This window comes from Mus musculus, chromosome 13, assembly GCF_000001635.26.
Source record: "Mus musculus strain C57BL/6J chromosome 13, GRCm38.p6 C57BL/6J".
NCBI lineage: Eukaryota > Metazoa > Chordata > Mammalia > Rodentia > Muridae > Mus > Mus musculus.
This window is the reverse complement of record NC_000079.6, coordinates 18,828,337-18,842,806: the sequence shown is the minus strand read 5'-3', so window position 1 is coordinate 18,842,806 and position 14,470 is coordinate 18,828,337. Positions and strand designations below refer to the sequence as shown.

The 14,470-nt window shown below is 38.9% G+C and overlaps 1 protein-coding gene across 2 annotated transcripts in view; it reads right to left on the bottom strand.

Moving 5' to 3' along the window:
• Vps41 (VPS41 HOPS complex subunit) overlaps positions 1-14,470 on the bottom strand; it is a 149,520-nt gene that overhangs the window by 24,005 nt on the left and 111,045 nt on the right. For both annotated transcript variants that reach the window (NM_172120.4, XM_006516641.3), the window contains 6 exons: positions 13,469-13,584; positions 12,014-12,070; positions 4,094-4,155; positions 3,078-3,159; positions 1,557-1,649; positions 527-654 (listed from right to left, as the gene is read on the bottom strand). In NM_172120.4, the coding sequence (NP_742118.3) occupies positions 527-654; positions 1,557-1,649; positions 3,078-3,159; positions 4,094-4,155; positions 12,014-12,070; positions 13,469-13,584 (538 nt within the window). The remainder of the gene's footprint in view (positions 1-526; positions 655-1,556; positions 1,650-3,077; positions 3,160-4,093; positions 4,156-12,013; positions 12,071-13,468; positions 13,585-14,470) is intronic.

Below are 14,470 nucleotides of genomic sequence, written 5' to 3'. Positions count from 1 at the left end.
TGGCTCCTGAGGAAGGCATGTAGCAGGCCCTCCTTCTCGGACTGGCCTGTGGTACACCATCTGGCGCCCTACCCTGAGGTTCCTTGAGGGTCTAGCTCATCTTTGTGTTCAGACATATGGCACAAAAGCCAGATGGGAGTACTCCCAAAAGAAAAACATACTCACCAAACATCACTTGCTGAGCCCTAACTTTCAAGTCTGAAAGTATCCCTATAACGAATGTGCCCTGTAATTTTACAGATAAAGATGCGGGTTCAGAAAAAGCAATAGACTTGCAGACTTAAAAATAACAGAATCCAGAACCTGTCTCACTGGGAAAGCCTGAGGGAGCCTGGTACTCTCCTCGCCAGGACCCGTCCACACCACACCATTCCTCTGGCAGACAGATCTCACTATAATGCAGCTTCACACACTCATCGTCCAGTTATTCACTGAGACTTAGAAAAAAGATCCCAACTAAGTAGACGGCGGAAAATGAAAGGGCCTTGTCCCCATTCTGAGATTTCAAGAACTAAAACATACTCACAATTCTGCCAGTGTTTTCAATAACGTTTTGTTCTGACTGTCCTTCTTCAGGTGGTCTCGAACTGCCTGAACTATCACGGAATTGTTATATAGATCTCCAGGCCACTCTCTGATCAATGTGGCAAAGCCCTAACCAGAAAGAACAGCAGAAAAAGAACACTCTTCATAGGGTGGTACTGTGATGTTCACAGCTGGGTTTCAATCTGCCCTCTTTTGTTATTTAACCACTCCCCAGTGCAGGCCATTAAAGGATAGTGCATTATAAGAGCACCTTCAGAGGGTCCAGCCCCCTTGCCCAGGAAGGAAGAATGCTAAGTAAGCACACAAGGCCTCTCTGGGTTTTCCCTCCTCTCTATTAGCCATCATGCCTATGCAATGAACTTTCCATAAATGTCTAACATGCCAAGGTTTAGTGATTTCCTGACTGGCAAAATGGAAGGCAAGAAAACGGAGAAGCCGGGACTCCAGAGAAGTGGTCCAGCACTCCTGAGGATAAGTGGACGGATAAGTGGATGGACTGGGACTCACATTCCCCTGCCTCAGCTTCCTGAGCAGCTGGGGTTACGAGTGTGCACTACTGAGCTTAGGGTTCTTCCATTTGCTTGTAGTTTTTACAACCTGATCTTTAGTGTTTGTACAGGACAACATTTTTCATGGGGAGTTCTTATGAAACACTGCTACTTGATTCATTATATGAATCACTCATTTAAAATTAAACCTTAAAATGAGAAAAATAAAAAATAATACTTAAATTATTTCTATAGTTTAATGACAATAAAAATGATTTCTTCCTCAGTGGTCCTAATGAGGCAGACATGACACAATGTGCAGGAGAAGTCTCCAGACTCACAGTCAAGGCTGACTTTCTCCAGCCACTCAGAACAAGAATTAGTAGGATAATTTGGGTGATGTAATTTAAATCACTTTCATATAAAATCCATCTGACACCAATGTGAAAGCATAAAAAAGTCAATTTCTAGATTTTGTAACACATGCTGAGAACAAGCCTTGTTTGTGGGAGAATTCCTTACCTCATAGTCACTTTCCAGAAATTCGTGCAAAATCATTTCATAGATGAGTGGTTTCAGAACTGGGTCCCCTCGAGGTAAATAGGGACTAATTGCCTGGGGAGGAAGGAAAAGTCCTTTCAGGTAAGACACTAGTGTCCCAAACATGCAGACAGCAGAACAGCAGAGTTTTAACCTTCAAAATTTTAGGTATCAGGATACTTTGGAACACTAAGAAAAGATTCAGATAAACTCTGCTACCTATCAGGAAGCTACAAAATATTTCTGAAAGTGTGTAGTGAGTGAGTGTGTGTGTAGGAATCAATAGTACAAAAGTGCATTAATCTTTACTCTTTTCTTTTTAATTAATTCATGAAAATCCAATAATTAGAATAACTACTTCTTTTAACTTTCCTTATACTTGGTATAACACATCAATTAATACTTTAAAAGTCAACCATCTTATGAAGCAAGCATGCCACCAGCGTGTGACATTGCCACCAGTGTGTGACAATGCCACATTGAAGCTCATTGCTTTATAATTTAACTTTTAAAAACATGATATAAAATTTAACAGTATAGTCTTAATTTCAACAGAGTATTCAAAAGGCTCACAGATGATAAACAAATCAAAACTGGGTGACTGGTGTGCATGCTGTGTCCAGGGGTAAGGATGCCGATCAAGCGCTAAAGCCTCCTGGCAGAGCTGCAGTCAGGGGTGTGAGCTGCCTCCTGCAGCTCACAGATCAGCTGAGCGTTGGGAATGAGCTCCCTGGCACATCACTCGCCTAACAGTTCTGAAGCCCTTGGTTGAGCCCAACACAACAAAAGGAAAAAACAGAGGAGAGGGGGAGGGGAAAGGGGGGGGGAAGAAAATTTACTCTTGAGTAAATTTAAAAAGTGTTATGCTGTAAAGTCTACTAAATGAAATTACCACTGTGTACTGGCTAGTTTTGTGTCAACTTGACACAGCTGGAGTTATCACAGAGAAAGGAGCTTCAGTTGAGGAAATGCCTCCATGAGATCCAGCTGTAAGGCATTTTCTCAATTAGTGATCAAGGGGAAAAGGTCCCTTGTGAGTGGTGCCATCTCTGGGCTGGTAGTCTTGGTTCTATAAGAGAGCAGGCTGAGCAAGCCAGGGTAAGCAAGCCAGTAAAGGACATCCCTCCATGGCCTCTGCATCAGCTCCTGCTTCCTGACCTGTTTGAGTTCCAGTCCTGACTTCCTTTGGTGATGAACAGCAGTGTGGAAGTGTAAGCTGAATAAACCCTTTCCTCTCCAACTTGCTTCTTGGTCATGATGTTTGTGCAGGAATAGAAACCCTGACTAAGACACACTGCTCCCCAAGAACATGCCTAAACACAGCACCAGGATCACACCAGTACATGGTAGACATGTACACATTTGATACAAACAAAACTTAAAGCTTAATTCTTCTTTCAAAATAATACATACTTCCCAACCACGAATTGTGTTGTTTCAATTTTATTCCCATTTTAATAAACTATAGAACAAAACTTAAGGGTGAAGATAAAAATAACTTACTTTAAGCTGCCCAATTTCTTTAAATTTGTAAACTTCGTATTCCCAGAGGGATGCATTTTTCCCAAGAATTTTCTGGCATTTTCTGGCAGCAGAAACATCACAGGAAGAAATAAAAAGTAAATGAAAATGCAGAGATAGAGTAAGTGGACATTTCCACAGCGACTTAGGTAAAGTTCTTCCTAGAGCTCTGATAGGGCTCCGTGTCTTTAGTGTCAATGAACATGAAGGTATGTTGCCATTACTCATCTGACTATACAGGGAGTTGATGGAAATTATGAAAATCTATACAAAATGGCTATGGAAAAAATGGGCCTCTTTCGGAAGACTGGGGTTTCCCCTGACTTTCCTATTTATTCAGAAAGCACTGTTTATTTGAACTTTGTGTAGGGAAACTCACTATAGCCCAAGTGCTAGCTCCTTCCAGGTCAGCTTTAAACAGTGGATGAAAAACAGACTCAGAAAATCATATTCCCAGCGTACTACATTCTTTGAAAGACTGAGTCTGACATAATCTCAGGGAACTGAAGACTTTGTCTGAAGGCATCTTACAGGCTTTATCATTTTCATGTAATTACTACACTTTTGAGGAAAACCATTGTCTCTGAACTGTATGCAGATGTACTTTGCTAGGCACATCTAGATTTTTTCGAAATGAAATGTGTAACAAATTGGCCCTAGAAACTAGAGGGCATAGAGAGTGCTTCCCTTAGGTCTGCTTACTCTCTCCAGAGTGACTGGAGAAGGCATTCTAACCCCGGTGTCTCCTTTAATGTAAGCCTATAGGTGGACTCTGCCTGCCCACTGCAGGCTGTGCTGTAGGAACTGGGAATAACAATCTTGCTAACATGTACAACCCTTTAATTCTATGCAGGAGGCTTGTGTCTTACATCAGATCTTTTTATATCTTTTAAAAAGATATGAAAAAAGGCAATTGCAAAACAAACAAACAAACAAACAAACACCAACTTATTTTTGTTGTCCTCATCAGCCATAAATCTTGAAGAAGACATTATTACCTTGCAGCCATGTCGTACTCTCCTCTCTCCACCAGGTGGTTTACATATGCCAACCCAATATCCTACAGAAAGGCAAATGAAGTAAATGAACAATGCACATGGAACACTTGAAAAGCTTAGTGTCAGTCTCTGAGTAGACAGGACGCAGGATCCTCTGAGAAGCATTGCCAACATCTGTCTATGTTACAGCTTGGGTGATGTCACACTTCAGCACCTTTAGATTTAAATGCACTTTTATTTGCTTTATACAAATTTTAATAATGTAGTTTTAGAGATCTAGCCATGTTTCCATGTGAAAATCTTCTAATATCTTTCCAGAGAAAGTACCTGAAACTAGAAACATAGCCTAAAGTTGTCATTGGATATAAAAGTCTGTTTCCAGTGTCTTCTCTTAAATGCGACCTCTTCCAGGAGAAGACTAAAGACATGCAAGAAAAATGAAGTGGAAGGCTATCATCCTAGGAGCTGTGGAGACAGACAGGTAAAATCAAGGGCATTTAATGCTAGTATGGAAATCTAATACAATAGAAGCTTCCTAACATATATACACAAATGAGGGTGATGTAAATAAAATTGCAAATAATAGGGGAGACAGAGCTGAAACTGAACATTTCTTGGTACGAAATGAAGCTTCCTGTACCAGAATTGGGTTACACCTAATCCCATTGCTGGCCAAAGGGTCTCATGGGAACCCCCAAACAACTTGGGCTGATGATAAAGCTATAAGTTGTTCTTCACAACTGACAGTAAGACCCCATTGCTGAAGACGACATCTATACAACTCACTGAACATGGAGAAGTTAAGCTGGTACCCACAGAGAGCTTCACTCCTACTAGCCAGTGTTCTCAGTACAAGAAAATACTCTACACACCACCAAAAGAGAAATGTAAACACCAGTCCAGCTACAAATGCTTTTATTTACAAAAAAGACCTGCCTTCAAGATATTATATTCTTGCTGCTCCATCTGCACCCCAGAGTTAACCCTGTGGCACAGCTCTCTTGACCCAAATCCTATCCAGAGAGAGCTGGTCTCCCAGGAGTGCTGACACACCTAAGATCGAAGGCTCACAGGCCCAAGGAGGGAAATGCTCCAGTCAGAGACTGCAAGACCAACTAACACTAGAGGTATCAGATGGTGAGAGGCAAGCATAAGAATGTAAGCAACAGAAACTAAGGCTATTTGGCATCATCAGAACCCAGTTCTCCCACTACAGCAAGTCTTGGACACCCCAACACACCAGAAAAGAAAAATTTGGATTATAAAACACATTTCATGATGATGATAGAGAATTTTAAGTAGGACATAAAAAACTTCTTGTAGAAATACAGGAGAACACAGGTAAACAGGTAGAAGCCGTTAAAAAGGAAACACAAAGATAAAGAATTACAGGAAAACACAACCAAGCAGGTGAAGGAATTAAACAAAAACATCCAGGATCTAAAAATAGAAATAGAAACAACAAAGAAGTCACAAAAGCAGACAACACTGATGATAGAAATCCTAGGAAAGAGATCAGGAGTCATAGATGCAAGCATCACCAACAACGCAAGAGATAGAAGAGAGAATCCCAGGTGTAGAAGATACCATAGAAAACATTGACGCAATAGTCAAAGAAAATGAAAAATGACAAAAGGTCCTAACCCAGAACATCCAGGATATCCAGGACACAATGAGAAGACCAAACCTAAGGATAATAGGTATAGAAGAGAGCCAAGATTCCCAAGTTAAAGGGCCAGTAAATAGCTTCAACAAGATTATAGAAGAAAACTTCCCTAACCTAAAGAAAGAGATGCCCATGAAAATACAAGAAGCCTACAGAACTCCAAATAGATTGGACCAGAAAGGAAATTCTTCCTGTCACATAAAAATCAAAACACCAAATGCACAAAACAAAGAAATATTAAAAGTAGTAAGGGAAAAAGGTAGAGTAACATATAAAGGCAGACATATCAGAATTACACCAGACTTCTCAGCAGAGACTATGAAAGCAAAAAGATCCTGGGCAGATGTCATATAGACCCTACGAGAAAAAAAATGCCAGTCCAGGCTACTATACTCAGCAAAACTCTCAATTACCATAGGTGGAAAAACCAAGATATTCTATGACAAACCAAATGTATACAATATCATTCCACAAATCCAGCCCTATAAAGGATAATAAATAGAAAACTCCAACACAAGGAGGGAAACTAGACCCTAGAAAAAGCAAGAAAGTAATCTTTCAATAAACCCAATAGGAGATAATCACACAAACATAAAAATGACATCAATAATAACAGGGAGCAACAATCACTATTCCTTAATATCTCTTAACATCAATGGACTCAATTCCCCAGTAAAAAGACATAGACTAACAGACTGGATACAAAAACAGGACCTAGCATTTTGCAGCATACAGGAAATGTACCTCAGTGACAAAGATGGACACTGCCTCAGAGTAAAAGGCTGGAAAAAACTTTCTAAGCAAATGGTCCAAAGAAACAAGCTGGAGTAGCCATTCTAATATAGAATAAAATCAACTTTCAGCCAAAAGTTAAAAAGATAAGGAAGGACACTTCATACTGGTCAAAGGAAAAATCTACCAAGATAAACTCTCAATTCTGAACATCTATGCTCCAAATGCAAGGGCACCCATATTCATAATAGAAATTTTATTCAAGCTCAAAGCACACATTGTACCTCACACAATAATAGTGTGAGACTTTAATACCCCACTCTCATCAATGGACAGATCATGGAAACAGAAACTAAACAGAGAAACTAACAGAAGTTATAAATCAAATGGATTTAACAGATATTTATAGAACACTTCATCCTAAAACAAGAGAGTATAGCTTCTTCTTAGCACCTCATGGTACCTTCTCCAAAATTGACCATATAATTAGTCACAAATCAGGTCTCAACAAATACAAGAAGATTGAAACAATCCTATGCACCCTATCAAGATCACCACGAAATAAACCTGTTCTTCAACAACAAAAACAACAGAAAGCCTACTCAATAATAATTTGGTCAAGGAAGAAATAAAGAAAAGAATTAGCCAGGCGTGGTGGCGAGGCCAGCCTGGTCTACAAAGTGAGTTCCAAGACAGCCAGGGCTACACAGAGAAACCCTGACTCGGGAAAAAAAAAAAAAAAAAAAAAAAAAAAAAGAAGAAAAGAATTAAAGACTTTTTAGAATTTAATGAAAATGAAGGCATAACAAACCAAAACTTATGGGACACAATGAAAACAGTGCTAAGAAGAAAACTCGTAGCTCTGAGTGCCTCCAAAAAGAAACTGGAGAGAGCTTACACTAGCACTTGACAGCACACCTAAAAGCTCTAGAACAAAAAGAAGTAAATACACGAAAGCGGAGTAGATGGCACAAAATAATCAAACTTAGGGACGAAATCAACCAATTACAAACAAAAAGAACTATACGAAGAATCAACAAAAGGGCTGGAGAGATGGTTCAGTGGTTAAGAGTACTGACTGCTCTTCCAGTGGTCCTAAGTTCAATTTCCAGCAACAATATGGTGGCTCACAACCATCTGTAATAAGATCTGATGTCCTCTTCTGGTATGTCTAAAGACAGCTATAGTGTATTCACATAAATAAAATAAATAAATCTTAAAAAAAAAAAACAACAAAACCAGAAGCTGGTTCTTTGAGAAAAATCAACAATACAGATAAACCCTTAGCCAGACTAACCAGAGGGTCCAGAGACAGTATCCAAATTAACAAAATCAGAAAAGCTGAATGAAATGGAAAATTTTCTAGACAGATACCAGGTACCAAAGTTAAATCAGGATCAGAGAATCGATCTAAACAGTCCCAAAACTGCTAAAGAAATAGAAGCTGTCCTTAGAAGTCTCCCAACCAAAAAAGCCCAGGACCAGATGGTTTGAGTGCAGAATTCTATCAGACCTCCCAAAGAAAAGCTAATACCAATAATCTTCAAACTATTCCACAAAATAGAAACAGAAGGAACACTACCCATTTCGCTCTATGAAGCCACAATCATGCTCATACCTAAACCACACAAAGACCCAACAAAGAAAGAGAACTTCAGACCAATTTCCCTTATGAATATCAATGCAAAAATACTCAATAAAATTTTTGCAAACCAAATACAAGAACACATCAAAACATCATCGTGATCAAGTAGGCTTCATCTCAGGTGTAGAGATGGTTCAATATATGGAAATCCATCAACATAATCCACTATATAAACAAACTCAAAGGACAAAAAAACACATGATCATCTCGTTAGATGCTGAGAAAGCACTTGACAAAATTCAACACCCCTTCATGATAAAAGTCTTGGAAAGATCAGGAAGTCAAGGTCCATACCTAAACATAGTAAAAAACAATATAATGCAAGCCAGTAGCCAATATCAAACAAAATGGAGAGAAGCTGGAAGCAATCCCACTAAAAGCAGGGATTAGACAAGGCTGCCCACTTTCTTCCTACCTATTCAATATAGAACTCAAAGTCCTAGCCAGAGCAGAGGTCAAAGGGAAAGAAATTGGAAAGGAAGAAGTCAAAATATCACTATTTGCAGATGATATGATAGTATACTTAAGAGACCCCAAAATTTCCACCACAGAACTCCTAAACCTGTTAACTTCAGCAAAGTGGCTGGTTATAAAATTAACTCAAATCAGTAGACTTCTTCTACTAAAATGATAAGCAGGCTAAGAAAGAAATTAGGGAAATGACACCCATCATAATCGTCACAAATGATATAAAATACCTGGTGTGACTCTAGCTAAGCAAGTGGAAGATCTGTGTGACAAGAACTTTAAGTCTCTGAAGAAAGAAATCAAAGAACATCTCACAAGATGGATAGATCTCCCATGCTCATGGATTGGCAGGACTAATACAGTAAAAATGGCCATCTTGCTGAAAGCAATTTACAGATTCAATGCAATCCACATCAAAATTCCAACTCAATTCTTCATAGAGTTAGAAAAGCAATTTGCAAATTCACTTGAAATAACAGAAAACCCTGGATAGCAAAAACTATTCTCAACAATAAAAGAACTTCTGGGGAAATCACCATCCCCAACCTCAAGCGGTACTACAAAGCAATCTTGATAAAACTGCATGGTACTGGTACAGAGACAGGCAAGTGGGTCAGTGGAACAGAAATGAAGACCCAGAAATGAATCCACACACTTATGGTCACTTGATCTTTGACAAAGGGGCCAAAACCATCCAGTGGAAGAAAGTCAGCGTTTCCTCCCCCCCCACCTTCCCTTCCTTTCACAACAAGAACTTGTTTTTACTTTTCGAGATACAGAAGTTTGCATGTTTTGCAAATACTGCTTGAGAGCAACACGCATATGTACAGTGCCTTTTGTCCAATAGTGTATAAATACAGAAACTTATCCATAGTGCAATGTTGGCTCAGCCAGGATCCGCCTTGCATACATACTGACTGATCCATCCAGAACTGTTTTGTCAAGGCGACTTTCTATAACTGGATAGATATTTTAACAGACAGATGTAGGTAGTGCACATCTTTCTAAATGTTAACACTGTTTGCAAATAACAGGTTCCAGTGCTAACTTAGGGATGAATTCACTTTGACCCTGGAACTGGGAGTAGAGCCCCTCAACGTGGCTTTAAGTTAGGGAAGAACTGAGGTTATCAGAATTTGGGCAGTCTGCTTTGTTTCCCTAAAAACAAAAGTCACAATGAAGCCAGATTATGTGCTTTACAAAAGCTAAATGATAAACCCAGTAAGGACCACACAGCAAGATTAGGATCATTCAGTTTCTGCTTCCTTCTTTAAACAAGGCACAAACTTGACTGCCTTCGAGGTTATAGCTTCCCCAGATGTGATACTCAAGAGTAGTTACATAAAAGAAAAACCTTAGTTTAAAATCCCTTATTACATTTGTTTGTGTGTATGTGTGTCATATAACAACTTGAAGGTGTCAATTCTCTCTATCGGGTCCTGGGGATCGAACTCAGGTCAGCAGACTTGGTGGCAACCACAAACTAAGCCTCTTCGATGGCCTCTAAGTTAGTATCTAACAATCATCATACCTCACACAGTTGTAGCTATAAGTATCCTGTTTCTGCCCCTTTCAGACAATCATCATACAAGTCTCAAAATATAGCTCTATGATAAATTATCCAGAACCGTGATGGCATGTGTACCCTTGGAGCACTTCTTCCCACAAGAAGACATCAATGTGAGCAGTGGGAAGCAGCCTCTTGTAAGGGACTGTGTTGGCTTAATTACACATCACACATTCCCTAAGCTATGCCAGGTCACCTCATGCTTGCTCCACAGCTCATTTATATCAGATGGTGAACAGATCTTTAGACAGGTCATTCGTTCCCTGAAACTTCTCTGTATACAAACAACCCTGAGTTTATGGCCACAATGGCCTGTTACGCATGAAACCTAACCATTCCTAAGGCAGCTAGAGGTGCTGTTGTTGGTAGCTACTGACATTAACTCCTTGATGTTTACATAGTAAATATTTGCAGCCTAGAACATTACAGATTCCAAAACTGATAATGAACCTGTGGGTGTTGATGGATAAATCAAACAAACTTTAACATTAGTGATGCAAAAACTGGTTAAAATGAAGTCCTCATAGCATGGAACCTTTTACATTTTGCCTAGTAAGATAAAACCATCATGACAACATAGCAATGACACATGGAGCCAGAACCTGTGAAACAACACAAATATCTATCTGAAAGTACAAAGAGGTTGTACCTGGACTGTAAGCAGCATAATACCATTCAGCCATATATATATATATGTATATATCATGATTAAGTTGCTTTATTTGAGCTAGAGACACGAGCTCTGAGGGTACTGGTTAGTTCATATTGTTGTTCCACCTATAGGGTTGCAGACTCCTTCAGCTCCTTGGGTACTTTCTCTAGCTCCTCCATTGGGGGCCCTGTGTTCCATCCTATAGACGACTGTGAGCATCCATTTCTGTGTTTGCCAGGCACTGGCATAGCCTGATATAGACAGCTATATCAGGGTCACTTCAGATATAATAACTTTAAAATTATCTTTGTAGTTAGTTCATTCAACTGCCCCGCATAACTGAAGTCTGAACCCCTTCAGTCTCTGTACCTTTGATATACTGTACTAGTGGCTACAGGCCCTCTTCAGTTGCAAAGAATTACTATTTTCCTCAACTGTGCCTAAAAGTAAAAGATCAGACTTTCTCTCTTCCTTCTTTTAGTTTATTGTTTTGCATTCTTTAGGAATTAAGGTTCATACGTACAGTTTTACAGAGAATTTTAAGATGAAGAAAGGAACAGAAACTTTGTGGAAACCCAACTACCCAGAGAAGGCTGAGTTTCTAGTATTCACTTGTAAATGAGGGTAATGGGCTCAATGATGTAACTACAAGAGTCTTTACATGTGGAGGATATGATTTCATGTAAGGTCTCTGCCTGTAAATTCACTGTCACACTTAGCAAAGAAATCGGTTTCTAGCCATTGTACTTTTCCAGAATCCAAAATGTAATAAAAATGTATTTGATTTCCTAGAATAGTCTCCATAACAAAAGCAATTGAATTTGTTATCAGGGCCATACCAAAGCAATCTAGTTTGAAGAGACCAGTTATGATACATTTTGTGATAATGTGATTTTATCTATGATATAAAGAGGCTTCCACTCGATCAACTAGAGAGCTTAGTATTGAAAGAGCATTGCACAAATGCAGTTTCCAAATTTCCTAAAGCTACATCCTAGCAGGTGTTCAAATCTCTTGTTTACAAGCAGAAACTAACTCGATAAAATGAAATATTCTGCCCTCCCAGGTAAAAGAATTAGTACAAAACAAATTATGAACAGACACAAAGAACCTGTTGTTCTTTCCAAATCACTCCATTTCCTTTTGAGTTAGTAAGGACAGTTACGCTTAAATAATGAAGCTGAACTTACCAGAATCTTATGTCGTTTAATGTTCCTTTGGCTAATTTCAGCAGCCATCAAAGCTTCCTACATTTGCACAAGCATCATGAGAAGGGCCATGGGGAAAAAGAGAACAGCAGTGAGTGGGAGACAGGGAAGTGCAAAGGAAGGCTTTTCATTCCCACTTCAATTTATTCCCACAGTAAGATCGTGGGATCACATTTCACATACAAGTCAGTGTGCAAAAGATCTCTTAGACTTCAAGGGAAAAAAAGGGTACCTGTCATTCTAAGACTGTGTGACAAATTCTGTGTAAAGGGCACTTGTCATTTATGTCTCAATAAATGGAAAGAATGTACATGTGTTTTCATGTCTATAATTAAGTTTATGAAAATTGTATATTTTTGTTTCATGAGTATTAGCGTCACATAAATATTTAACACATAAACTAATTTTATAAAATTTTACTTAATCTAGGGGCTGGAGAGATGGCGCAGTACTTAAGAGCGCTTTCTTTGCAATCATGATCAGAGCTCAGATCCCATCCTGCATCCATGTAACAAGCCAGTCGTCTCTCCAAATGCCTAGAAGCCCAGTTCTGAGGGTGGGGATACAGAAGGGTAGCTACACTTGCTTTCCTCTAGACTAGCAGAGAAAACCTGAGGACTGAACTCAGGGAAAGATTGCCTCAAAAAGAGTGAGTGGAGAGTGGTAGAGGACATACCATCCCATCTTCTGGCCTCTGAACAGATAAACAAGTATAAGCACACATGCATACATGTACATACATTCATACAGATACACACATACACAAATAAGGAACTAAATAGATATAAGACACATTAGAAATAAACTAATCTAAAGTAATACAGTAATAGCTTGATTATATGCCAGTTATTAATATATAACAACTAGACTCTAGTTTACAAATTAATAAAAAAAAGGGCCCCAGTTCTTCTAGATAAACTAGTGACAGTTGTTTTCTCTCAATGGACAGAGAAAACCATTGAGAGTCATGCTAAAAAACAAACTATCTTGGCAGCTATTACAGTTGTATTAGTCAGTCATGTTGGTACACTGTCTGCTCAAACTTGTCTAAGCTCAGGGAAGTAGACAGCACTGTTCTACCAAATGAGTTCAAGCCATTCTACGTAACAATACATCTGGTATGTTTCCCTTACACAAAATAAGCAATTTTACCAACACATCCAAAGAAAAACCACTGAAGCACTTTAGGGAAATAATCACAAAATCTTCAGTCAGTGCTGACTCCCCCTTCTATGAACCACCCCCCCCCCCCATCAACAGGAAAGCTGGCCAACTGAACTGCATGCTTTTTGCTCACTATTTTCTGAGAGAGAGAAATTGTAACATTTTTGGTTTGGAGCACACTAACTCAATATGAAAGATTTACTATAAAAATCTTTTTTCTTTTTTTTTTTTTCAGACAAGTCAATACTTTCAGGAAAGTAAAATCAAAGCTACTTCATATTTCTTCTTCTCAAGGAGCCAATCGATGTGATCATCCTGGTCTCGTTCCTTGGCTACGACGACATCTCTTGGACTCACGACATAGAAGAGTGATTCCCCCTCGGAGTATTCTTGCAGGGAAGAGAGAGGGTAGCTTGGTATCAATAGTGGCAATCATTTCAGGGAATGGAATTAGCCTACAATTTCAGACTCAACAGTCAATTTTCTCCCCCTGCAGCCAAGTGTGCATGCCTCTGCTGTAAGGTCAAGGAGTGTGAGTATGGCCACATGGACTGCTCTTAAATGCACCACAGTGTAAAACTATTCAAAAGAAGAGCAAGGAGAAAGAGCTAGAAGAAATGACTATAAACTAACAACCACAAAATAAGGTAGACTTAAAAATTAAAGTTTACTACATTAACATTCAGACTTCAGATGAACAAATACAACCCAAACTAACTGTGCTAGCACATACTGGGCTTCATCTACTGAGCATAAACCTTAGTAATGGACACCTATAGTACTGCTCTATTCTTACAGAATAATTACATCTCACAGTCAACAAGAAATGTTTCCTCTTCACCAGGGTCAAGGCCATCTAATGCATAAATGACAGATGCCCAAGCCCTGGGGACATAATCTATCATTTCAGCATGTTGCCCATGATGCCAATGCTGAGTGTCTGCTACAGAATTCAATTATAAAAACTCTCTAAAGGGTTTCTAAGCATACAACTGAGTTTGCTCTGAGCAAAATACCCAGACTATATGTTTTCGTTCTGAATCATAATAGTTTTTGGAAAATCCAAAATATATTCTTATAGTTTTTAACTAATTAGAGGGTTCATATAAGAAGGACCAGATGCATATAGAGTCAGTCATCACTTTTTTGTCCAAATGAAAACTAAAAATATTTTCATAAGATGTTTGTTGTTTATAAAGCAAGAGAAAAATTCTAAAGAGCTTAAAGTCTTTCTTTTTCTTAAGTGCATTTTACAAAGATATAACAATGGACTTT